The 26,262-nt window shown below is 57.4% G+C and overlaps 1 protein-coding gene across 2 annotated transcripts in view; it reads left to right on the forward strand.

Annotated features, from left to right (window-relative positions):
• TBC1D14 (TBC1 domain family member 14) overlaps positions 1–26,262 on the forward strand; it is an 83,074-nt gene that overhangs the window by 51,990 nt on the left and 4,822 nt on the right. For both annotated transcript variants that reach the window (XM_058670313.1, XM_058670314.1), the window contains 9 exons: positions 4,794–4,912; positions 6,858–6,940; positions 8,285–8,402; positions 9,860–9,966; positions 13,570–13,650; positions 15,509–15,603; positions 18,765–18,836; positions 19,381–19,509; positions 22,701–22,810. In XM_058670313.1, the coding sequence (XP_058526296.1) occupies positions 4,794–4,912; positions 6,858–6,940; positions 8,285–8,402; positions 9,860–9,966; positions 13,570–13,650; positions 15,509–15,603; positions 18,765–18,836; positions 19,381–19,509; positions 22,701–22,810 (914 nt within the window). The remainder of the gene's footprint in view (positions 1–4,793; positions 4,913–6,857; positions 6,941–8,284; positions 8,403–9,859; positions 9,967–13,569; positions 13,651–15,508; positions 15,604–18,764; positions 18,837–19,380; positions 19,510–22,700; positions 22,811–26,262) is intronic.

Here is a 26,262-nt window from a genome sequence, read left to right on the forward strand (position 1 = left end):
TGGGAGGAGGCACTGCAGTGCCGGGGACCCCGCGGGCGGGAGCCCAGCGCCCCATCCCTCCGTGTGCACGTGCTGACTCTTCCAAGGGAGCTGACCGCTGGGCAGGGTCTGCCAGCGCCCGCCTTGCCCAGTGCAGGTGAGAGGACGCGCCTCGCTTGGGAGCAGGTGGGCCCTGCGGGGCGGCATCTGCACCCCCTGTGCGCGCTGCGGCCACGCTTCCCTCCGCCTCTCCCAGTTGGACTCCAGTGGCAGCGTGTGGAGTCAGACACTGTGCCCGGCCTGGGGGCCTCGTTCTTTCAGCTCTCAGAGCGAGGGTATGTCCAGGTGCCCAGTCCTAGGCACTGGCGCTGCTGTGGGTGGGGGGCCTGCGGCTGCTGGCCACACCTCAGCCCTCGGGGGCTCTGGTCAGCCTTCTGAAGGTGCCACATGTCTGGCCTGCCCATATTGCCGGCCTTCCCATCCCACCCCGCTGACTGTGTCTTCATTTCATTGTTATACTTATGGTCGTTTTGTGAGAGAGGAGGAGGAGCCAGGAGACCTCCAGCTGCTGGTTGGTTGTCCAGATGTCCACCACAGCTGGAGGCTGCCTCCCGAGGGGCGGCAGACAGCCGCTGGAGCTGTATGCCTGCTGCCGGCAGCCGGAGCACAGCCAAGGGCCATGCGCCGTCGGGTGGGGTGTCCGTGTTCCAACCCGCGTCTGTGGGTTCTGACCAGCGCAGCGTGGGCTGTGGGCATGGGTGTGTGGCTGATGGGCTCGGAACACTGGGTCAGACACCCACCCGGCCAGGGGTGCTTTAGGAAGCTAGTGTTGATAACTGTAGACCTGAGTGTATTTTGACTGTTGAGCCAGAACAGGGCTCGGGGGGACTAGGGCTTCTGGGGCCTTTGAGGGCCACAACTGTGCGAGGCGCAGTGACGCCTCCATCCCAGGAGTGCTTGTTGGTCTGGAATCCAATCCGTCCGTCTCCCTTTCGAAACAAGTGCCTGTTGAGGCAGGCTTCCGCTTTCCCTGGCCTTTGAACCTGCAGGTCCTAAACCCAGTTCTGGTGTCTCCTGCCCGTGAGGACAGGCCTGCCGTGGCTGCGTCTGTGGGCTCCCTCTCCCTGGACCTGTCCCCCAGCGGTCCCCCAGCTCTAGACACCTGCTCACTGAGACTGTCAGATACCAAGCAAAACGTGCTGTCGCGTCTTCCTCCGCTTGAAGAACATGTGCTAAGCCGTGAGTCAGCCTGCTCTGGGTGGCCTGACCTGTCTGCCCAGGAGATGCCTTCCTGAGGCGCCTGCGCCCACTCCACGTGCAGGGTACCCCCCAGTCTTCCTCCTGGTGGCGCGGGTCTCATGTGGTCCCTTCACACGTGTGCTTGCTCTGCTCGATGTGGTCCCCTGCTCTCTGCCCCTTGCCTGGTGTGTGTGTTCTGTGCTCAGGACCCTGGCCCCCAGCCTCGCCCTGGCTGCCTGTGGACCCTGCCTGTGAGCTGTCCCTGCCCAGGCCCGGGGCTCTGACCTGCTGTGCTACCACAGGCAGTGACCCACGGGCTGCTTGGAGATGCTCCCTTAGACAGTGGGAGCCTTGGTGTTAGTATTTGGGTTTCTTTGATTCTTTTTTGTTGTTGTTTTTTAAATGCCAGCATGAGCATCCAAACTGACCCATGAATAGGACTTCAAAAGCCCTGTTGCCTGCGGTGGACACAGAAGCAGCCGCGTGAGGGGCGATGTGTGTGTGTTTGACTGCCAAGCCCATAAGTTTAGCACGGGCCTTGCTCCCGCGTGGGGACACTCTGCTGGGTGCCTGGGTGCAGAAGGGACTCCACAGCGGAGTGACTGCACACGTGTTCGCTTACTCACTCAGTGGGCGAGAGGCAGAGAGGGCAGTCAGGCGCAGGGGTGTGTGTGTCTGTATCTGCTGGCTTCTTCCTCCAAAGCCAGGCATGGGTGTGTGTGTGTGTGTGTGTGTGTCTGTCTGTCTGCTGGCTCCCTCCTCTGTGTGTGTGTGTCTGTCTGTCTGTCTGCTGGCTCCCTCCCTCCCGTGTGTGTGTGTGTGTGTGTGTGTGTGTGTCTGTCTGTCTGCTGGCTCCCTCCCGTGTGTGTGTGTGTGTGTATGTGTGTGTCTGTCTGCTGGCTCCCTCCTCTGTGTGTGTGTGTGTCTGTCTGTCTGTCTGCTTGCTCTCTCCCCTAAGGCTGGGTTGTACAGCCCAGCCGGGGTCCCTGCCATATGCGACGGACACCCTGCCTCCCGGGCTGCCCATCACAGGGAGCTGGAATTGGGAGCACAGCTGGGACCCACATCCAGCCACTGGGTATGGGGTGGGGGGGTCCCAAGTAGTGTCAGTCACTGCCCCAAACCCCCTTGCCAAATGGCAGCGTTTGTGTTCATCCGTTCTCTGACTTGGTGCACTGAATTCAGGGTGCAGTTTCTGTCACAGTTGAAAGCTTTTCTTAGACTAAGCATGAACAGCGAAATTGCTTCCGATTCTTGTCTGTGCGTGCAGTGTGAATTCTTCCATGAGAGATACAGCTACACAATGCTATGCTGGGCCTCCAAGCCAGCCTCCTACTCCTCCATGGGGCTGCTGGGTACTGGGCCCTGCACTGCGTGTCGGGTGTGCGTGCTGCTTGACAAGCGGCAGTCAGGTGCTCGCTGCCCTAGCTCTGGCGTCTCATGCCTGTGCTGCCTGCTCTTTGCAGGGCCCCTCTTTAGGTGTTTGGGCCTCATGCTGTTGCCGGAAGGTCGGGGTGTGCACCACCCAGCCTCCCGGCCCTCAGGTGTGCCGGCTTTCCAAGCATCTCCCGTAGAGCTGCCCATCTTCCTGTGAAGGAGGAAGGGAGGCCCAGGGATTCCAAGCAAGGGCTCTGTGGAGCTTGCTCTCGGATCTGTCTAGCCTGCAGGGCTACACCTCACCCCTTAGGACTGGGTCTGGAGAGTTTCAGGCCTGCTACAGGACCTTCGGAAGAGGGGCTGGGCTCGCTCGAGTAGGCTGCCATGGAGGGGCTCCTGCAGGCCCCAGCACGGGCTGCCTGTGTCTTGAGGTGAGATGCTTCCTGGCAAGCCCGTCACCCTGGCTGTACAAGGATGCACGCCAGGCCCCGCATAACCGCAAAGGGCTAACCAGACACCGGCCTGCGCACCTTGCGCCCCGCCTCTTGGCTCTCCCACTGACTCAGCAGGGCGGGCCCAGGAGGCACGCAGCACCTTGTATGTCCCTGGCTCCAGTGGGGTACGGCAGGTCTCACAGTGTCCCTCACTGCGAAGGCTGGTGACAGCCAGTCTCTGCACCAAGGCTTGTGGTGCCAGTGAAGCAGTGGCTGTGTGTCTGGTGTGGGGTCAATGCCAAGATGTTTGAGTCCGAGAGCCAACAAGCCTGTTTGGTCAGTTTCTGAGGAGCGTAGGTCATTCTGATGTGGTAATGGGCCCATTTTACAGGCTTCTAACCTGGTCCGCCCCAATGGGCGGGACCTGCCCCACCCTACGCACTCCCTGCTCATAGGAGCCTTGGCTTTGCGGAAATTCTTGCTTTGTGGAAGCCTCTCAGGCCTATTTGTCAGAGGTTTTACCAGCAGCACTTCAGCCGAGTCCACACGCGCAGCCCGGTCCTGGCCCCATGGAGGCTGGGGGTACAGCCACCACCGTGTGGAAGGCCTCTCGCCAGGAACGGCTGTGGCTCCGTGCGTCCCCCACACAGAGTCCTCTGCAGCAGTGACCTCCCAGAGGTGTGGCCCCGAGAGCCTGGCCTGGAGTGGGCACGAGAGAGTGCTGGGGTTGGTGTTGGTTTTGCTGAGATCTCAGCCCTACTTTGAGCCCTGCCCCTGGGCGCACCCTAAGCCATGTTCTTGGTTAGTACCAAGCCTTGATGCTGGTCACACATGGAGCCCTGATCTGGGTCATACAGGTTGTCTAGGGCACAGACCAGGCCCTGTGCTCTAGGTCCTGACCATGTACCCTAGACCTTGGGCACACGGCCCGACCCTGTGCCCTAGGCCCCAGTCCTAGCCGCACGGAGCCTGGGGGCACACGTGCAGCCCGGTCCTGGGCACGTAGAGGCTGAGGGCACACGCGCAGCCTGGTCCTCAGCACATAGAGGCTGAGGGCACATGTGCAGCCCGGTCCTGGGCACACGGAGGCTGAGGGCACACGCGCAGCCCGGCCCTGGGCACACGGATCTGTCTAGCCTGCAGGGCCACACCTCACGCCTTAGGACTGGGTCCGGAGAGTTTCAGGCCCGCTACAGGACCTTCGGAAGAGGGGCTGGGCTCGCTCGAGACTGAGGGCACACGCGCAACCCAACCTTGGGCACGCAGAGGCTGAGGGCACATGCGCAGCCCGGCCCTGGGCGCACACATTATTCAGAAGCAGCAGTTTGCTTGTCCTCATCCCGGGGACTGTGGCTCACCAGGTGTGACTTGGCTTTGGAAGTGGCAGTTCTGGGACAGACTTGTGGCCAGGCTGGTAGGCTGGCTGCTCCCATGTTTCCGTGCTAAGCAGGTCAGCACTTTGAAGTGATGGTCTCCCAGTCTGCAGGGTTCTTTATGGTGATCAGTGGCAGTGGGGCGTGTTCAGAAGACAAAGCTCTCCGTCTCCCCAAACATGTATGTGGGCTCTTGACAAAGGCCATCCCACTGCCGGGGTCAGTGCCCTCTGCCCAGGAGGTGTGGCCCAGCTGCAGTGCCCCCTTTGAGGTCACAGGGAAGCCTGGCAGGATGTCCTGGGGCCACTGCAGGGCTGTGCATGGTAAAGTGAGCCTCTTGCTTTGGAAGGGTGTTGTTAGCCCAAAGTCATCCCTGCTTTCTTTGTCCTAGGAATATGAAGACAAGGCTGGAAGAGCTAGCCGGCCGCCCTCCCCCAAGCAGAATGTGAGGAAGAACCTTGACTTCGAGCCACTGTCCACCACGGCGCTCATCCTCGAGCACAGACCAGCGTGAGGCTTAGGGGCGAGGGGTTGGGGCTTGGGGAGCCTGGCCTTGGTGAAGCGTGCATAGGGTCAGAACGGGGGGCGGGGAGAAGGCGCCCTGGCCCCTGCTTCCGGGGCCACACTCACTTGTCTCTGCTTGATACCGAATGGCCAACTTGACAAACTGCCTGCCAGGTTATTTTTTTTTTTCAAGATTTATTTTTATTACAAAGTCAGATATACAGAGAGAGGAGGAGAGACAGAGAGGAAGATCTTCCATCCAATGATTCACTCCCCAAGTGAGCCGCAACGGCCGGTGCGCGCTGATCCGATGCTGGGAACCAGGAACCTCTTCCAGGTCTCCCATACGGGTGCAGGGTCCCAATGCTTTGGGCCGTCCTCCACTGCTTTCCCAGGCCACAGGCAGGGAGCTGGATGGGAAGTGGAGCTGCCGGGATTAGAACCGGCGCCCATATGGGATCCCGGGGCGTTCAAGGCGAGGACTTTAGCCGTTAGGCCACGCCGCTGGGCCTTGCCTGCCAGGTTATTAGCCTGCAAGCTTTGCTGGCCAGGAAAGCCTGGACTCTCCATTCAGGTGGTTTACACTCGTAAGTTGGCACCCTCTGGTGCCTGGGTAGCTGTTCTGGAAAAGGTGCTGTGTGGCGAGCACACTGGTGCTGTAGGAGCGCTCCTACACCAGCCCCTTGGGTCTTGAGGTCCACTTTACACAAGCTGTGAGTGACCCTTGGACTGGGGGCCTGCAGCTCTGTAAGAAGGAGGTTGCATCCGGCAGTCGCTGCATCACACCTGCTCCTAGCTGGCCGAGGGCTGAGTTGGGATAGAGGGTTCCTCACTGCAGAGAAGGGACAGAAAAGGGGGTCGTAAAGCATGGAGCCTGTTGGCCTCCACCGTCCCTGAAGCTTAGCGTTGGAGAAAATAAAAGTGGTGAAATCGACAGAAGGACTCTATCTTCTGTGATTTCTTAGTCCTAGAAAAGCCATGAAAAGGGGGAGCGTTCCTGCCCCGTGAGGGGGCCCTCGGTCTGTGAGGAGCAAAGTGTCCTGGGGTGCCCTGCAGGTGTGAACTGCGGGGTGCTCTCCGTTTCCAGGAATCTGGGACCCCTCAAGTCCTCAATGGCTGAAGGAGCCTGTGTGTTGTTGTCTCTTTAGATGGGATTTGAAGGGGACATGGCATTGTTTCAGATGCTGCATATTTTAAAAATCATGCAATACACACGCTCCCAGGTAATATGAAAAACCTGACCAGGAAGTGTTGCCAGATGTCTGTGTCAGGGCCTGTGCTGGCGAGGCATGGCTGCGGGAGTTAGCCGGGGCTGCTTGTCAGGAATGCACTGGGGTGCGGCAGAGTCTGTCGGGGTGGAGAGGCACAGCGAAGGGTGGTTCGTCTCCAGTGTGATTTGGAACGGTCGTTAGTGTTCGGCCGAAGCGCATGCTGCATTTGTTCTGCGTTCGGAAGAGAGATTCTGAGGTTCATAAAAGACATGCGGAATCTTAACAAATTTATTTTCTGGTCTGTGAGCTTCATACTTGTGAATAGCTAATGCTTTTGGTGTCCCCTTCCAGCTTCAACCTTTTTTTTTTTTATGATTTACTTATTTTTTATTGGAAAGTCAGATTTTATAGAGGAGAGACAAAGATCTTCCATCCCTGACTCTCTCCCCAAGTGGCCACAATGGCTGGAGCTGACCTGATCCAAAACCAGAGCCGGGAGCTTCTTTGAGGTCTCCCATGCAGGTGCAGGGTCCCAAGGCTTTGGGCCGTCCTCAACTGCTTTTCTAGGCCACAAGCAGGGAGCTGGATGGGAAGTGGAGCAGTGGGACACGAACTGGCGCCTGTAAGGGATCCGGGCACATGCAAAGCGAGGACTTTCACCACCAGGCTACCACGCCGGCCCACCTCAGTTGTTTTGATTAAATGTTTGTAACAGTCCCCATGCATGATTTCCTGTGCAGAAACCTGCCCGCGAAGCCCGCCGACGAAGCGCAGAGGCACAGGCAGCAGTACGAGGAGATGGTGCTGCAGGCCAAGAAGCGAGGTAACGGCCCGGAGCTGACAGAGCAGCGTGCCGCGGGGCGGGGCTGGTGGCCCAGGGCTCCCAGACGCAGGCAGCGTGCCGCGGGGCGGGGCTGGTGGCCCAGGGCTCCCCGACGCAGGCAGCGTGCCGCAGGGCTGGGCTGGTGGCCCAGGGCTCCCCGGACACAGGCAGCGTGCCGCAGGGCGGGGCTGGTGGCCCAGGGCTCCCCGGACGCAGGCAGCGTGCCGCAGGGCGGGGCTGGTGGCCCAGGGCTCCCCGGACACAGGCAGCGCCCAGGATCTTGGTAGTAGTTTGTCATTTAGACTTTCCCATCGGATATGCATGTCTCTGCTCTCCATTTCTAGTTGCTTTCACCCGAGGTAACACTGACCCTAGGTGAGAATGGAGACTGCGTTAGAAACCATGGCTGGGCTGGCTTCAGCTGGTTGTCATGGGCAGAGTCTGTTGTCTGTGCTTTCTGTGTTCACCAGCAGTGTGGCTGTGCTGGAGAACTCTGGGACTCGGCCAGCTGAACGGCACCTGCAGTGCAACGCGCGTGTGTAGGATGGAGTAGTAGCTTACGAAGGAAGGTCATTCCGACAAGGGCTCCGACAGGGCTGGACCTGAAAGACATGCTGCTGAGTGCACTGAGCCAGACTCAGAGGGCCAGGGTGGTCACAGGAGGTTCCCGGACTAACAGACAGCTGGGCAGGAAGTGGGCACAGGGACTGGGGCTGGCTGCATGGGGGACTCAGTGTGGGAAGCTGCAGGCCCTGGCTGCCTGGCCGTGTGGATGTGCTTACCAACATGGACTTGTACTTCAGGTGTTGTCGATATAACTTAGGCATAGTTTGCCACAGCCATCCCTGGCGGGCCTCCTACCACCCAGAGGGTATGGAATCCACAAGGACACCCCGTCTGCATGTTGCCCACGCATGTCCTGTGTGCCCGGGCCTCCTGCAGGCCGCTCACAGCGTGCCATGCCGAGCTCAGCTGCTGCCAGGTGGTTTTGTTGAGGAGATGGTGGGCGATGAGTGCAGGTGTCGGATTCAGACAGACGTGGGCGGCATCTCCCTGCGGCAGTGCCGGTGGCAGGGCCTGTCGATGCTGGGGCCAGTTCTGAGTGGCTTTCTGTGTCTGGAGAGGACTGCTTAAGCTCTGAGAAGTCCCTGGGTCAGCCTTTCTGTACCAGTGGAATCGTGTTTTTGGCTGTCATGCTGCTGAGGGCCCAAGTGTTCTGAGGTGCACGGGGTGGGGAGAGCCCCCCAGGAGGCGTCCCTCGTCCAGGGCCATCCTGCTGCTCTCCTCACCCGACGTGGTGGGCGCCCACACCAAGTGTTTCTTCTCTTTGATCGTGATTCGTAGAGCTGAGAGACGCTCAGAGGAGAAAGAAGCAGCTGGAGGAAAGGTGCAGAGTGGAGGAGAGCATCGGGAACGCCGTCCTCACCTGGAACAATGAGATCCTCCCCAACTGGGAGACCATGTAAGGCCTCTCCCGCGCCTGGGTGCTCCGCGTTCTGGCCTGGGTGTCGCCTGCCTGCACTGCTCGTCACTGCTCACCAAGCCGTGCTCCCTCATTGCTTTGAAATGTCCCCAGCGTCCTGTGACTCTCAGTGTGAGCTCTGACCTCCTGAGCTGGCAGTAAAGGCCCTCCTGCCCTCTGCTGTCCTGCCTCCTCTCCTGCCGTGTACCCACACCTCGCCCTTGTCCCTTCCAGCCCAAGGCCAAGGCAGTCTCCTCTCCCTGGCCTGCACTGGCACCTCTGCCACAGCAAACCCCTGTGTGATCCGGGAGCTTCAGTCTTGGTCCTGATGAGCCCCTGTGGGTGCCCTGGCCATCTCTCCCTCTGTCTGAGAGCCGTGTCCTCTGATGCTGAGCCCTGGGGTCAGTACTGAGTGTGCGCCCAGGACATTCAGGACCATGCGCGGGGGCGAGTGGGGAACTTCAGGCCGGCCAACCTTCTGCTCTCCTGCGTGTTGGAGTGCCGGGGTTGCTTCTGAACACCATGGCATCATTCGTGTCTCTCGGTGGGCCAGGGAGCCCTGCTGTGGTCTCTGCCAGGAAGTCATGCCATCCTCAAGCTCCTTTCCCCAGGCAGCTTTCCTAGGAGGCTGGCACTTTCAGGAAGTACTGCCAAATAGAAATCCTCACCCATGCCTGTGTCCCTGCCTGGGGGCCCAGCCCGGCCCTGTTTTGTCCTATCCTGTCGCTGTGTCCTCCAGCTACCGCTTGACGTGTGTGGCTGTGCCAGGCTCCTGCACTGTCCCCTCACCGAGTCCTCATAGCTGTCCTGGAAGGAGGCATCCCCATGGACGTTAGGGAGGTCGGAGCAGGTGCCAGAGCAGGCTGATCTGCTGTAGGCTCGGCAGGCGAGGTTGGAGCTCGGCTGCTGCTGGCTTCTGGGGCTTGGAGCCTGTACTTCCCTCCTGTGCGGGGTGCAGGCAGCTCCGGGGGAGCGTGGTGCTGTTGGATGCTTTAGGCTGTGTGTGTCTGTGTGACGGGCAGATCCTTGAGAAGCCTGGTTCTGAGGGTCCTGAACCCATAGAGGGCCCCTCTGCCATTGGGGTTAGCCTGCAGCTCACACTGGGCAGCCTCCCCTGTGTGCGGTCCTGCATGCTGGTACTTGTCACCCGTACCCTACCCCAGGCACATCCTGTGGGAGGGCAGCAACCCCTTCCCTTCCTTCGTGTGCCCAGAACTCGGCTTGGGGACAGGGCCCTGTGTTCTGTTTGGGGTGGCTCTCTGCTGTACTGTCCCCTTTCTCCCTGTCATAGCTGCTGCAGGAGAAGGTGCTGGTTGGTCTCCTTGCTCTGGAATGCTGGGCTGTTGTACTCCCCAAGGCAGGGGCCATGAGGGACACAGCTGCATGCCCCTGGCTCCCGTGGTGCATAGATCTTCCCGGGAACAGACTTGTACACTCACATCTGTGTCTCTGTCCAGGTGGTGCTCTAGGAAGGTTCGAGATCTGTGGTGGCAAGGAATCCCTCCAAGCGTCCGAGGCAAAGTCTGGAGCTTAGCCATTGGCAACGAGTTAAACATCACCCATGGTGAGTGACTGGCATGGCCCCAGGTTTACGGTGCGCCCCTGGGCCTTGTGACCTCTTCTGCCCGGATAGGAAGAGCTGGGACTGCTGCTCCCAAGCTGTGCCTTTTAACATGCTGGGTGGCAGTGTCTACCCCAGGACGGGGGCAGCTGGGAGGCCTGGGCTCAGCCGCTTGAGAGCCAGAGACAGGGAGCTCCTATTTGGGTCCCCCATGCCTTGATGGGGTCTGAAGGTGCAGGGCAGGTGCCCTGTGCTGTTTCAGGAGGTGGAGGCTGCGCTTAGGAACTCGCAGCCTTCTCTTGGGCATTGCAGAGGTGTCTGAGTGCCATGCTGGAAGTGCCTTCTGGGTCATGCTGTGACTGGGTCATACTGCGCTGCAACTGCCCATTCTGTGTGTGTCTCCCAGAACCTGGGTTCGTCCCCCTGGGTGCCCCCCGGTGCTTTGCAGGATTTGTGCATTCCAGGCCTCCCAGCTCACACTGGGCACCCAGCATGTGGTGAGCATCCCGTCTGCCCTGCCTTTGTGTGCAGCCCTGCTGCAGGACAGGCGTTTCTATTCTTCTTCCTGGACGGGCCCTGGACCCGACTGTGAGCGAGGTGCTGGCGCTGCACTGGTGTGCACCTCTGGTCCCTCCAGCTGCACAGCTCCAGCTGGAGGGCAGGCTCCACCTTGTGAGGGTTTCCCAGGCAGCTGCAGCCTGGAACCAGGGCCGTCCCTTCTGCACAGTGTGCCCAGCATGATGCCTGCCCACCCAGTGTCTCCAGGCCCCAGGAGGTGCGGCCCCTCCATGGTTGATTCTGTGGTTCCCTGGTCGCTACTCAGGATCTGGAAAGTATCCACTCCACAGAGTGGAGTCTGACGTCCGTGCCGAAGCTTCCCTCCGTGCGTGTCTGTAACGTGAACTCTGCTGCGTCAGTCCTGGCTGAGAGCTCATGAATGTCTGTTCCACAGGGAATGATTGTACATACACTGGCAACAGCATACAAGAACACTTAATATATATGTTTAAGCAAAAACATGCTGTAGCCTTCTAGTTGAGGTTTCTGTCTCTGGAGACCAGCTCAGCCTGTTCCCAGAAGCCTGACCCAAGCCGTGACTGCTCCTGCCTGAGTGGAGACTCACTTCTCAGCAGTGGGGCGTGGTGCAGGGAACCTCCTAGAAGCCCCTTTTGTGACTGACCCCCCCCCGCCCCCCAGGAGTCTGTTCTGACCTTGACTTATGAGGTGCCAGGTCCTGACATGTAATTCCATCGACAGCCCCGTCCAGTCGTACCACGCACGGCGCCTTGTGTGTCTGTGTGTGCTTAACCTGTGGTTCTCCCCGATTCTCCTGGTGAATGTCAGTCAGTCTGTGGGTCACATCATGGCAAACCAGGACAAAGAGTTCATCCTTTGTGTCTGCCTGCTGTGATCGATGTCCTCGCTTCAACTGTGGCCTCATGTGCTTCTGCTCTGGCAGCTGTGCCCTGCTGTGGAATGGGAAGATCTCACTGCCAGGCCAGCATCAGGACAGAATGAGCCTGGATTCTGGTGCCAGGCCTCATCATAGGTTCTCTCTCATGTGTTATGTTGGGGTGGGTGTGGTGGTCTCAGTCTCCTCCTGAGAAGGTTCAGCATCCTGGTAAGGTTGGGGACTGGGCTGCAGTTCCTGTGCCTGGGCTGCAGGCCGTGTGCCTGGGCTGCAGTTCCTGTGCCTGGGCTGCAGTTCCTGTGCCTGGGCTGCAGGCCGTGTTCCTGGGCTGCAGTTCCTGTGCCTGGGCTGCAGGCCGTGTGCCTGGGCTGCAGGCCGTGTTCCTGGGCTGCAGGCCGTGTTCCTGGCATGTGTGGAAGTTGCTGGTTCCAGTCCCAGCTGATTCTGGCTTGGGGAGCCTAGTAGCATTGCTACAGCTTCTTCCTTCTCAGGGAAGCCTGACTTATACTCTAAATGGGGCCTGGAGTCTGCAAAGGGGGTGTGGTAGCTGTTCTTGCCATCCCCACGGCACATACCACTCACCCGTGGGGGTGTTGTTCTGTGCCCAACTACCAGCCTCTGCTTTCGCTGTCAGATGCCCCCTTGGGGAGGTGGCTTACCAGCAGGCCCGGGACACATGGCTATTCGAGTCCATCTCCTGGCACAGCAACTTGAGCGTGGCCTCCTGGAAGGCGAGCAGCCAGGTCCTGCCAGGTCCCCTGACCCCCGAGCTCCAAACACCCCGCACAGAAGCCTGCAGCGGCCAGGTCTGAAGCAGGACCTCTCTCTGAGGTCTTCACAGGGTGGCAGGTCGCCCGCGGCCTTCATGGGGGCCTTCACGGGGGTGGGGGCCGGAAGCAGAGCTGTGAGAACTGCCAGCGTTGCGATGGCGTCTAGACCTAGTGCATTCCTCACCTGTTCCCACTCCGTGTCTGCTCTTGGAGCCGGGTGGAATAGTGCTTCCTGGGAATAGTGGTAGGAGGTTGCCTTTCATGGTGGTGCCCTCTTGGCCACGATGTGAGCTCAGGTTGTAATTTGCTTCTTAAGCATAATCAAGATCTTACATGTTGCAGTCTTAACAGTGAGACTGGAGTTGGAATTGCATTGTCATGAAGTGACGTTCACTGCTCAGAAGGGCAGTGCGTTGTGCCTTGTTTTCCAATTGTAACGATGAAAGGGAAAGCAAAATGATGAAGATTTTAAGGGTAGCTTTGATGAAAGTGCCTGAATTGACTAGGACCCGGAGGGGCCTGGGCTGCGTGGGGTGCGTGGCTGTCACGGCCATGGGCTCTGACTATTGGAAAATGTTTGCATTGTACGCTGCCGATTTTCCTGCTGATCCAGCTTTTTCCTGCTGGTTTGAGATGCAGAAAGATAGACCGTGCACAGAGAGAGAGCTGTCCTCACTGGTTCATGGCCCACACGTGATGACGGGAGCCGGGAACTCACCCCAGGCTCCATGCCTAGGTGGCCCAGCCCTGCTTCCCAGTGTCTGCACTTCCTGGGAGCTGCCGTGAAGCCGGAAGCCGAGCACTCTGGGGCAGGGCTCCTTCCATGGCCCCTCACTGCCAGGCTGAAGGCTTTGTCCCTTGGGTTGCTGTTTCATTATTAGCAAACCATCCAAAGAGAATTACTGGGAAAAAAAAGTTCCACATGTGGAGAAGATTTTGCCGTGTTAGGATGCTTTGCTTTCAACAGGAACCCCTGAGTTTTCTGAAAGCTTTGCCTGTCTTAGGTCCCTGGTTCCTCTTGCTGTCCCCACCCAGTGGGCAGTGTGGGTCGAGTTGGGTGCAGTTCCATGATGTCCCTGCTTGAAGCCAACTTGGTCGCTGCCTTTGCCTCTCTCCCCACTTGTTCTGTGTTGGGCGCAGCACAGGCTGCCCTAGGATTGGGAGTGGTGGACCTCCTGGGTCTTAGCCCGGGAACCTCAGGCCAGGAAAGAGACAAGGCAGTTGTGTGGGTGGGTGTGTGTAGCAGGGAGTCCCAGGCGCTGCGGGGCGGTGTGTGCACTACTGCTGCTCTGTGACTGCTCTGCAGATGGCGAAATGCTTTCCGACTCAGCAGGGCAGCTGTCCAGGCAGTGAGCCTGGCAGGAGTGTGCCCACCCATGGCAGCAGAACCTGCACACTCGACTGACCCAGAGGCCTTTCTTCCAGAGCTCTTCGACATCTGCCTGGCCCGAGCCAAGGAGAGGTGGCGGTCGCTCAGCACAGGAGGCCCTGGCGCTGACAGTGAAGGTACAGGCCACACATGTCGCTCTTGTCACGTGGTGAGATTCGCCTCCCAGTAGGAGTGGTCCTGCGACCTCTGGAACACCACACAGAAGGGTGCCTTTAGGCCAGAGTCAGAGGAGAAAGCTTATATAGGGAAAAGGAGGGTCAGCTCCTGACGGGACTGGTCATCACAAACGTCACTTCCTGTCCACACTGCCACTCAGTAGCCGGGGCTGGCTTCCAGGGGAGATGGGGATGTGGCGTGCCCACAGGACGGCACTTTCTGCATTGCCTGTCATGCCCTGGACTGAACGCTTGGCGCTGCTTAAGAAGTCTGTGGAAACTGATTTTGTTTACACTGTCTGTGTAATATTGCAATTTAGGTAGAAGTTAGTCATCATTTGCTAGTGATACTGCACACAAATCTGAAACCACGTTAATTCCCTTATATACTAAGTTATTTTATTTTTGAAATGTCTGGGATTTGGGGGCTGGTACTGTAGCATAGCAGGCTTAACCTCTGCCTGTAGTGCCAGCATCCCTTGTGGGTGTTGGTTTGTGTCCCGGTTGCTCCACTTCTGATCCAGCTCTCTGCTTGTGGTCTGCGAAAGCAGCAGAGGGTTTCCAGGTCATTGGGCCCATGCAACCACTGGGCACTGCAGCCATCTGGGGAGCACACCAGTGGGTGGGAGACAATGTTCGCTCTTTCTCCGATTCTCTACCTTTGGAAAATAAAAGAGGCAAGCTAAAACATCTAGAATTGTAGATTGTTGGGAAACATTCTGCATGCTTCGCTGCAGCGTGGCGTTTTGCAGTGTATGTGAGCGCGCTGTAGAATGCGGATCTCACTTGTCAGCTCACGTTGCTCACTCGCCCAGGCAGGGCTTGTGTGTGTTGAAGGAGCTGCCTCCTGTCTCCGGAGTGTGTCGGCCGTGGCCGCCAGGTGCTGCAGCAGACCCCTGGGACTGCAGTGAAACTAAGCGTTTATATCTCGGGGCTGACGTTTTCCCAGCACTCTTCTAGACTCTGCTTCTCAGAGTTCAGCTTGCTGATCCCATGGGTATTAGGTCATGTGGCATTTGTCTTTTTGTACCTGGCTTATTTCCCGTGACATGATGTCTTCCAAGTCCGTTGTCACAAATGACAGGATCTCGTATATGTATGGATATGTGTGTATATATATATAATTATGTATTTCAATATATATAACATTATATATATATATAGAAAGAGATTTTTTATCTGCTGGTTCACTCCCCAAGTGGCCACGCCACTGGAGCTGGGTCTCCCCCATGGGTGCAGGGGCCTAAGTGCTTGGACCTTCTTCCACCGCTTTCCCAAGTGCGTTAGCTGGGCCTTGAACTGGTGTGCAGGTGGGATTCCAGCGTTGCAGATGGTAGCTTGGCCCGTCAAGCCACCACGCTGGTCTTTTGTTCCCGTGTTCATCGCCACATTGTTTCCTCCCCGTTCACCCACTGATGGCCCCTAGGTTGGTGCCAGTGTGTGCTGGGGGAGCCACACTGCTCGGGCAAGACCAGTATCTGCACACACTGGTGGGCGCCACATGCATGCTGGGGGGAGCCATGCTGCTTGGGCAGCGCCAGCATCTCGGGCTGATCCTGTTTCTTGGGCTGTCTACTCAGCAATATGGCTGCGTCATATGACAGTTCTGTTTTTGGTTTTTGGAAGCCACATGACCCAGGTCAGATAATGCTCTTTCTGGGTGGGGTTTCCTATGCCTTGAGTTCAGTTGGGTGTGTTTCCATACTTGCCCTTCTTTCTCACTAATGGCATTCTGTTGGTACGGTTCTGAAGTACTTGCCCATTTCTTACACACCTCGAGGGCCTGGGACTGGCTTCCTGACTGTTGGTCTCCCGGCAGACGCCGGCTTTTCTGCAGCTGACAGGGAGGCCAGCCTGGAGCTCATCAAGCTGGACATCTCGCGGACATTCCCCAGCCTCTGCATCTTCCAGCAAGTAAGTCCTGATGATCTACTGTGCTTGTGTCTGTCCTGCCTAAAACCCAGGGCTGGTAAGCCACGTGGATTTGTCGTTGCAGTTGAAAAGCATGGGGCTTTTCTGTGTGTATGTGTTGGGATTGGGACAGAGTAAGGGGGAGGGCAGCTCTTACTCCTAACACTGTAGGCTTTTCAAAGTGCCACTGACCCTCTCCGAATAGTTTTTGTCCGGCCATATTTGTACTTGGACGAGTGGCCTGAACTCTGGCAGTGCGTGCACCGCTGCCTCTGGAGGGGCCCAAGAGAGACCTGTGGCAGCTCTTTCTGTCTGTCGCAGCCGGCCTGAGTGCCCTGTGACTGGCCTCGGCACAGTGAGCTCAGTGCACAGCCTGGGGAGGAAGGGATGTCCCTGGGGTCTCCGGAGTCACCAGGCTGGGAGACTGAGCAGGTGGGTCAGGAGAGCGGGTCCTGGACCAGAAGCCAGCTGAGGAGTCAGGTGGCCAGGGAGAGCAGAGAGGTGCTGGCTGTTGGAAGACCTGCAGGGCTTGCTTGATTCCTCCCTTACCCGCCTACGATGGTTGTGCCACTCCTGGAATGCCTGTGTGTCCGTCTGTTCTCGCTGCCTTTCCTTAGTTCCAAGATTCTCCCCACTACAGATCCCTGCGTCAGCTTTGCCTTGAGGAGAATTGGAAGAAATGTGTTGCATGGCGCTTGGAATGAGTCTAGGGACAGAGGGGCCAGGTGGTGTGGCAGCAGTGTGCTCATTTGCAGCTTGAGGGCAGGCCCCGTGCCTTCTCTTGGCGACTGGGACTGGAGACGGTCTCCAGATGGAGCTGATCCCAGGCCGGGTCTGGATGACCAACAGTCTGACATTGACAGCCCTGGACACACAGTGGCGTCTATGGGTGTTAGTGACCGTTCAGTGCCTTGGAGCAAAGTATAGCTGAGCTTGCAGAGCCCTTTGCCATAGCTGCAGAAGCCGGAGTGTGACAGACGGACGGAGTGGATAAGCAGCAAAAGCTTACGTTCCTGACCTGGTTCACGTTTCCTGGGCAGCCCTGGTGGAAGGTGGATTAGCAGTCTTTCCTGTGAGCAGAGTGTGGACGTGCTGGCAATCCACTCAGGAGGAAGGGGCTGCAGAGAACTAAACAGTTGGAGCAGGTGTCTGGGTGCTTCTTCCAGGATGTGTTCATTTGAAAGGCAGTGAAAGAGAGATCCTCCATCTGTTGGTTTGCTTTCTGAATGCCCACAACAGCCAGGCCAAAGTTGGGGAGCAGAAACTTCATCTGAGTCATCCCTGTGAGGTTCAACAACTGAGTGCTTTGGGCTGTCATCCCCAGCCCCCAGGTACAGGAAGCTGAACTCGGAGGCCTGGCGTAGCTGCAGCGGAGGTAGGAGTTGAAGGCATCTCAGCCCCTGGCCACCAGCTGAGTGGGCACCTGAGATTCAGAGGTCACGGGCAGCCCCCCTCCACAAAGCCCGCAGAAGTCAAGCCAGCTCTTCTGGACCCCGCTATCCTCTGGAACATCTTGCAGAATCGCTGCATGACCAGCCCTTGCTGCTCATGGAGGGTTCAGAAGAGAAGAGAGAGCTTTGGGGTCACATGGGTGGCGAAAGGCTGCCTTCCCTGCCACTGTCCTGGCTCCAAGTTCCAGGGTGTGTGAATGGATGGCATAGAAGCAGGGCAGCGGCTGGGAGGGTGGGCAGTCAGCATGCGCAGCAGGAAGTGCGGCGAAGGTCGGAGCTCGTGCCATTTTCTCGTTGGAGGGAGTGCCGGAGTCCAGCTCCAGCCTGGGTTTCGGAACTCGGGAAGGGTGCGTGGATGAGGCACAGAAAGAAAGAGACGGACCACTAGGATTCCATGATGATAGTGGACTATGCAATAAAGCCGTCCGCTTTATTTATACAGTCAGTCAAACTCTGGCTCAGACGTTTTACGTCATGATCAAATGGGTGTTGCTAAAGATAATTCTGCCGTTTGTCTCACCTAAGGAAAGCTCAACCAGTAACACATACCTCTTGAATCAGCTAAGGGAGGAATGTGTCCGGAGGCAGGACCCAAAAGATCAAAGAGAGAAAGAATGGGTTTCCCCTATACCTGGGAAGTTAGCACCCTTGATTAGCATATCGTCAGTGGGAGAGGAAAGGCTGTAAACAAGTCCCCACCACCTGAGGACAGAACACCTTTGATTAACATAGCAATGGTGGAGCCGTAGCAGTAGTAGGTAAAAACCTTTATGCTGGAAGCGAATATCAGTAACATCAACTTCCAAGCTCGCACAGATACCATACGTCAACTGTTAATTCCGCAGGGGCAGACAGTGCCTAGGCAGATCACTGAAAACTCAGTGGGGAAGTCTGGTGTCCGGCAATGGAAAGCAGGCTGCATTCAGGTGATCAAAACAACGTCCCGCCGGAGCCCTGCTCGGTGGGGCGTTCCTTCGCGGCCTTGCCTGCAAGGGAAGCAATGTTTCTCACACCTTCCTGTTTGTCTACATCCATCACACGGACCCCGGCAAGGGAGGAGGCTGTGTGTGCAGGGACAGGCAAGAAATCCCCTGAGACACGGGGAGGGGCAAGGGTCAGTGCGGGCTTCACGAGCACCTCCGTCGCACAGGGCCCAGCAGCACCCACCCCACCCTCCTGTGTCCGCCTGATGTGCCTGCATCCTAGGTCAGGTCATCCCGGCTGGACCCATGTGTTCTGTAAGCTGCCTGTGGAGCAGCTTCCTGGTCACACACTGCTTGTGAATTCCGTCCGTCACATTAGCCTTAGGCTGGGGTTGAACACACTGTCTCAGCTGGCTTCTTGGCTCAGTTAGAAAGCGGGCAAAAACCCCAGCCTGGAGGCAGGTGGAAGCCATTGTAGCAGCAAATGGGAACCTTGGAGAGATGGGAGAGCGGGGGGGGGGGGGGGGGGGGGGGGAAAGGATGCTCTGAGGTGCCCCAGGGCACACTCCCCTGTGGCACCTTACAAGGGAGTTTTTCAGACTGCAGGGGCAGACACAGGATGGTACCCAGGCCTGACCGGCTGTCCCCAGAACAGCTCTCGTGTGTGAGCTTGCATAGTGCACCTGCCCCAGCCAGCAGAAAGTGGGACGAGTTCCTGTTGTGTAGAGGTACGGAGTGGCAGGACTGACCGCACTGACATATGTGTTGTCTCTGTGTGTCGATTCTCTAGGGCGGCCCGTATCATGACATGTTGCACAGTATTTTGGGCGCTTATACTTGTTACCGACCGGATGTGGGTTATGTAAGTGGAAATTTTTTTTTCTGTGTATTTTATAATGGTATCATTGAAAAGGAAAGTCGGAATGTCGTGGTGCTGGCACGCCCTAGCAGCGGGTGTCGAGCAGCAGAGGCCTCAGTGTTTGCTGAGGAGTACAGAGAGTGCCCAGCAAAGGGGCTGACATTGTGTCCTCAGGAGGCAGTTGAGCCAACCTTGCTGCTCCTTGGTATTTCTCACATTCCGATTGAGTGTGATTTTCAACTTCTGCATGAAATTTTTTTTAAAAAGCCTTTAGCAATAACCATTATTTTAAACTGCATTGGTGACATCTCTGCCTGTCACGTGTGCATGGTTTGGCATGGAACGGGCCAGGGTAGACGTGGTGTCTGCAGCACCAGCACATTGTATGTGCTAGACGAAGGGCTGGCCAGAGGTTTCCGTGGGGGTGAGTAGCTGGGACTCGGAGGCGTGCGGACCAGGTGCTGCTGGGCAGGGCAGCGCCTTGAGAGAGGCTGGCAGCACGGGAGCCTGGGGTTCCTCACAGCTGAGAGCCTCTCTGCCCCCCCAGGTCCAGGGCATGTCCTTCATAGCAGCCGTGCTGATCTTGAACCTAGACACGGCAGATGCCTTCGTGGCCTTCTCAAACCTCTTGAACAAGCCCTGTCAGATGGCGTTCTTCCGGGTGGACCATGGCCTGGTGAGTACTCCGTCTCAATGCCCTGACGCTGGGTCGGCACGGGACAGGCTGACACGCTGTCTCCTCCATGAGAAAAGTGTTCCCGGCCAGAGGCTGAGGACTACGATGGGGAGAGAGCCTTTGCTGGGTGCCACATAGTGTATGGTGTTGGCGCTGAGAGAAAGATGGCCATTTTGAAATGTGTTGTTCCAGTGAGGGAGGAGAGTAACACACTTACACTCCCACATGCACACCTACACTTCCATATACACACCTACGCTCCCACATACACACCTACACTCCCACATACACACCTACATCTCACACACCTACATCTCACATACACACTTACACTCCCACATACACACTTACACTCCCACATACACACCTACACTCCCACATGCACACCTACATCTCACATACACACCTACACTCCCACATACACACCTACACTCCCACATACACACCTACATCTCACATGCACACCTACACTCCCACATACACACCTACACTCCCACATGCACACCTACACTTCCATATACACACCTACGCTCCCACATGCACACCTACACTCCCACATGCACACCTACATCTCACATGCACACCTACACTCCCACATACACACCTACACTCCCACATACACACCTACACTCCCACATGCACACCTACATCTCACACACCTACATCTCACATACACACCTACATCTCACATACACACCTATACTCCCACATGCACACCTACACTTCCATATACACACCTACACTCCCACATACACACCTACATCTCACCTACACACCTATACTCCCACATGCACACCTACACTCCCACATACACACCTACACTCCCACATACACACCTACACTCCCACATACACACCTACATCTCACATACACACCTACACTCCCACATGCACACCTACACTCCCACATACACACCTACACTCCCACATGCACACCTACATCTCACATACACACCTACACTCCCACATACACACCTACACTCCCACATACACACCTACATCTCACATACACACCTACACTCCCACATACACACCTACACTCCCACATGCACACCTACACTCCCACATACACACCTACATCTTACATACACACTTACACTCTCATAGGCGCACACTTATATGTGTACTCAAAAAACACTCATACACATTTACAAACACTGAGATGTGCACTCTGACAGTACACATACACACACAGACACTCTCACTGCACAGACTCATGTATGTGGACACACACACAATATACTCAAAGCACTCACATGTGCTAACACACACATTCACACATACTCCACACACTGCTGTGTGTTCTTAGTCATACATTCAGCTTCACACACACACACACCTTCTCACATTTATATACACACACCTTTCTCACACTCATCCACACACCCTTCTCACACTCATCCACACCCTTCTCTCACACTCTTACACACACCTCACACACACCTTCTGTCACACTCATACACACCTTTTCTTACACTCATAACATATACCTTCTGTCACATTCATACACACCTTCTGTCACACGCATGCACACACACACACACACACAGATACACCCACATACTCAGTGTGTTGAAGGCCAAGCTCAGAGAACAGGCGGGTGAGGCCACGCTCCTGTGTGTGTGAGGAAGGCAGCAGCTGGTTTGGTGTCCTGCCGACTGCAGCAAGCAGCTGGGAGGAGTGGGCAGACGCCTTGAGCCCCTCCGCGCTCGTCCTCTGTCCTCTGTGCTGACACCTGAGGCCCAGCAGGAAGGTCGCCAGTGTGCTAAGCTCAACACCCTCAGTCCAGCCTTGTCTCTTCCTGCTGGGAGTTTCTAATCATTATCGCAGATATTTCAAGACCCAGACAGCCCGAGCCATCGGCACCAATGAGGAGTGGCTCTTCCTGAAAGCACGTGTGCCTGTCCTTCACTCTGTAAACCTGCTGCAAGCCTGGTGGCCACCAGAGGGTGGCATTCAGCCACGTCCTCCTGCCTCGCAGCTCCGGGCCCTGTGGGTGTGCTGGAGCATCCTCACTGGAGAGAGAGGGCCTGCTGTTCGCCACGCGCTCAGGGTGTGGTTACTGTGAGCACAGGAGCAGCTTTGCAGGGCGTGAAGGGGTGTGCTGATGCCTAATGATCCAGCCATGCCGCTCTCCTGCGCTCACAAGTAACCATGCCTGAACACATAAAGGTGTGTGAGTGTGGGAGAAGGTGTGAGTGTGAGAGAAGGTGTGCGTGTGAGCGTGAGAGATGTGTGAGCGTAAAAGAAGGTGTGTGTGTGACTAAGTGTGTGTACAAATGTGAGAGTGTGTATGAGTGTGACAGGAGGTGTGTGTATGAGTGACAGCTAAGTATGAGTGTTTGGCAGGTGTGATGTGTGTGAGTGTGACAAGGTGTATATGAGTGTGACAGAAGCTGTGTGAAAGTATGAGTGGCAGAAAGTGTGAGTGACAGGAGGTGTGTGAGTGTGACAGTGTATGAGTGTGACAGAAGGTGTGTTAAAGTATGAGTGGCAGAAGGTGTGAGTGTGACAGGTGTGTGTGAGTGTGATGGGTGTGTGAGTGTGACAGAAGGTGTGTGTATGGTGCTCACGGAGGGCTGCCACGGGGTGCTGTTCCAAGTGAAGACAGAGCATGTGCAGCAGCAGCAGGCCACGGTAGCCAGAGCATCAGCATTGCATGATGGTGGGGTGTGCGAGGCCTGTGCGTCTCCCAGGCTTTCTGCAGAAAGCACTTACCTTTATAATCAGGGAAAAACTTAACATTTCCAGAAGAAATAGTGGTCAGAAGTTGGAGAAAAGAAGAAGATTCTAGTGGCTTTTGGGGTTTGTTTGTTAAGGTTTGTTTATTTGGGGGCCTGGTGCAATGGCTCAAAGGGTAAATCCTCACCTTGTAGGAGCCAGCATGTCATTTAGGCTCCAGTTCTCTGCTCTTTGTAATCTGCCTTTCCAATAAATATAAATCTAAAAATGACTTATTTTACTTGAAAGGGAGAAGGAGAGACAGAGGGACAGATTCTTCATCCACTGGTTCACTCCCCAAATAGTTGTGATGTCCAGAGCTGGGCTGATCTGAAGTAGGAGCCAGGAGCTTCCTCTGGGTCTCCCATGTATGTACACTGGATTCCAAGGGTGCGAATCGATTGGCTTTTCCAGTGAAGCAGGAACCTGTGCTGACACGCGTTTAGTGGAACACCTCACCTGTCTCCCTAGATGCTGTCCTACTTTGCCGCGTTCGAGGTGTTCTTTGAAGAAAATTTGCCGAAATTGTTTGCTCATTTCAAGAAAAACAACCTGACCCCAGACATCTACCTGATCGACTGGTAAGCCTCTCCCCTGCCTGCACGGCACCCACCCGCGCCTGTTCCCTACCTCTCCCCTGCCTGCACAGCACCCACCCGCGCCTGTTCCCTACCTCTCCCCTGCCTGCACGGCACCCACCCACGCCTGTTCCCTACCTCTTCCCTGCCTGCACGGCACCCACCCGCGCCTGTTCCCTGCCTCTCCCCGCCTGCACGGCACCCACCCGCGCCTGCTCCCTACCTCTCCCCTGCCTGCACGGCACCCACCCACGCCTGCTCCCTACCTCTCCCCTGCCTGCACGGCACCCATCCGCGCCTGCTCCCTACCTCTCCCCTGCCTGCACGGCACCCATCCGCGCCTGCTCCCTACCTCTCCCCTGCCTGCACGGCACCCACCCGCGCCTGCTCCCTACCTCCCCTGCCTGCACAGCACCCACCCCGTTCCTCACTTATCCCCTGCCAACCCCCTGCCTCTCTCTTTCCTGCTGCGAGGGCCCCCGGTTCCCTCAGTGTGAGCTGGCCCGCCTGTGATTCCATCGAGCCTTCTGGGTTCACTGCAAGGAGAAGAGCTCTCTTGTGCTCTTTGCACATCCCTTGAGCAAGCTGTCCCCAGGCGGCAGACCTGCCCATGCCCTCTCCTGGGCATCCGAGGCAGATGGTGAGCAGGACTCTACCTACCTGGTGGAGCTGCAGTGAAGGGTCGGGAAGGAGAGCAGGCAGAGCCCCGGGCCCTCCCAGCATCAGCATTCACTGAAGCAACGCAGGTGCTTAAACCAGGTGTGCTGGGGCGGTGCCATTCTAGAACTGGGCACCTGCTGGTGGGGGGCCTGAAGTGAAGGACGGAAGCAGCTGGGGAGGGGTTGGGAGGCCTGGGCAGGATCGGGGCAGAGGGGGCTTGGGTGAGGGTGGAGCTCCTCTGAGAAGCTGGCTGGAGGCGGGGGAACCTGGGGCAGGAGCAGAAGTGGTGCAGCGGTGGCAGTGGCAGTGGTGGCGAAAGCCTGGTGGGTCCTGGCGAGGGTTCTGGATGTGCCAGAGGACCACTGTCCCTTGTGGAATGTCCAGCTGGCAAGGGAGTGCCCAGGCCTCCTGCTGAGGTGAACACAGAGGAATCTGATTCCCCTCCCCCTCCCCCTGCAGATAGTGGGCCTGGGATTGGAGATATGGAGACGTAAGTTCCAGAGAGTCTGTGTCAAGGGTGGATTTGGCTACTGTAGGTAGGCTGGGGTGGCCATGTCCCTGGGTCTGGTGAGAGTCCTGAGGGACCCAAGTGACAGGGCACCCCAAATGTCAAGCTGTGCTGGCCCAGGCCCTTGCTTCTGCTTGCCCTGTGGCCTTGGCCAGGGTCGTGAGCACACCTGCCCCAGCCTGACTCCCAGCTCGCCAAGGGGCTCTGTGGAGGAGGCAGCATGCCCACCTGGCAGAATGCCTGCCTAGCAGTCCGCACTGGCCCACGCAGGGGACTCAGTGAACACATATAGTTGGGGGAGGGGTTTCCTCCCAGACCACAGGGGACAGAAGGCTCGCCTGAAGAAAGTGCTTGAGATGTGGCTAGTTCCCTCAGGTACAGCTAACCCGTGTGCGTCCTTGGGAGCAGGCCTTTGGGTTCCCTGACATTTGTTGCTTGTATTTTCAAACCCAAGATGGTTCTGACACCAGTGACTTCCGGCCGTGATCTCAGGCAGGGCGGGCAGCCCTTCTGCCAAGGGCACTGTGGACATTAAGGGCCATCTGTCTGAGACTGTATGGGGTTCTCAAAGGCTAAGCCAGCTTGCAGGATGGGTGGGTTGAGTTTCAGTGGAGACTTACTACCCTGCAGGGTCAGACCGGTTGAGTTTGGTATGGGCCAGGGCCCAGATGTGACTCACCCCTCAGCTGGGCTCTGCAGCTGGGACCATGTGATACAGAGCAGAAACCACCAGGCCGTGGGTTAGTGGTCGTGGGCACGTGGGCTGCCTCGTTTCGCTGTGCCTGTTTAAAGGGCCCATTAACACATCAGTGAGGACATGCAACCCGCATCGTTGGCCCCTGTTTGACCATGACCTCTGACTCTCCGATTCCCCGATGCATGTGACCCTGGAGGTGGGGAGGGACAGGTCGTGCCAGCCGAGAGCCTTCAGCTTGTTTCTGTAACATGTTCTAGAACTTTCTAGGGAGGTCCTCGGGATCCTAAGCTGAAAGGCAGTAATGTTTTGCAGCCTCATTTCGCCCTGACTCACCAGAGAAAGTCCATTTGACGTGGAACCCCGCATGCGACCACACATGCAGAAGGCTGGCGTGTGTGTGCACCGGGGACAGGACAGCTTTTCCATTGGCCTGCCCTCGGAGCCTCCGACCTGTTCTGAACTGTGGGTGTGCACCGGGGACAGGACAGCTTCTCCATTGGCCTGCCCTCGGAGCCTCCGACCTGTTCTGAACTGTGGGTGTGCAAAACGCACTACTGGCTGGGTGCGGGCCTGCTTCGACCTGTCCCTCGGGGATGGTGGCCTGGGCAAGGCCGAGGGCCTGTCCCGTGTAGTGTGGCCTGTCCCGTGTAGTGTGCCGGCCGAGGGCCTATCCCGTGTAGTGTGCTGGCCGAGGGCCTGTCCCGTGTAGTGTGGCCTGTCCCGTGTAGTGTGCTGGCCGAGGGCCTGTCCCGTGTAGTGTGCAGAGCAGCCCCTGCAGGTGCGCTGTTAATGCCTGTCTTACAGGTGAAGAGGCCAGTGCCCAGAGAGGCAGTTTTGCCCTCTCCTGTGGCTGGCCAGTGTAGAGCTAGCCCTGCACAAAGGCCTGCCTGGCTCCACAGCTTGTGCACATGCCCTGTCTGGGGCAGTCCCTTAGGAGGCAGTGTGACTCATGAGGTGAGTTCGTGGCTCAGGCCTTGCCAGGGCCCTGGCAGGTGGAAAGCAGGTGAGCAAGTGTTCAGGGAGCAGTGGGCACAGCGCATGGCGTCTGAGCAAATGGGAAACCTGGTCTTTTCCCCGCAAGGATCTGCATGCCATAGGAGGTTTGGCGCCCGACGCCTCACAAGTGCCGCCCGCTGGGCCTGGCCCAGGCTGCATGTTGGTGGTGGGCTGCCTGCTCCTACAGGAAGGATCTCCTAGGGTGCTGTCTGTACTCGGTGTTCCTGCACAAGGCTGGCCCCGGTCAGCACGTCTGACGGCCTACGGTGGCTAAGGTGCAGGCAGTCCATTGAGTGTACACAGTTTGGGAGTGTGGTGGGCAGCAGAAAGAGAGCAGAAGGCAGGTGCAGGACATAGGGACACAGTGTACCAGCTGCCAGGGGGTCCACGACCAGTCCCAGGGGCCAGTGTAGTAGGTGAGCTAAGATGGCTGCAACTTGGGTGAGAAAAACTTTTCCCACACCAGTTGGCCTGTCACCATGTCAGCCACATATAGCATGCCATCATCCATTACCCCTGTGGCTCTCCTGTTGTCGCCAGGGGTTGCCCCTTGCGCAGCTGAGGCCCAGGGCAAGGGGTCCATCTAGACCTGGG

This window comes from Ochotona princeps, chromosome 11 (assembly GCF_030435755.1).
Source record: "Ochotona princeps isolate mOchPri1 chromosome 11, mOchPri1.hap1, whole genome shotgun sequence".
Taxonomy (NCBI): domain Eukaryota; kingdom Metazoa; phylum Chordata; class Mammalia; order Lagomorpha; family Ochotonidae; genus Ochotona; species Ochotona princeps.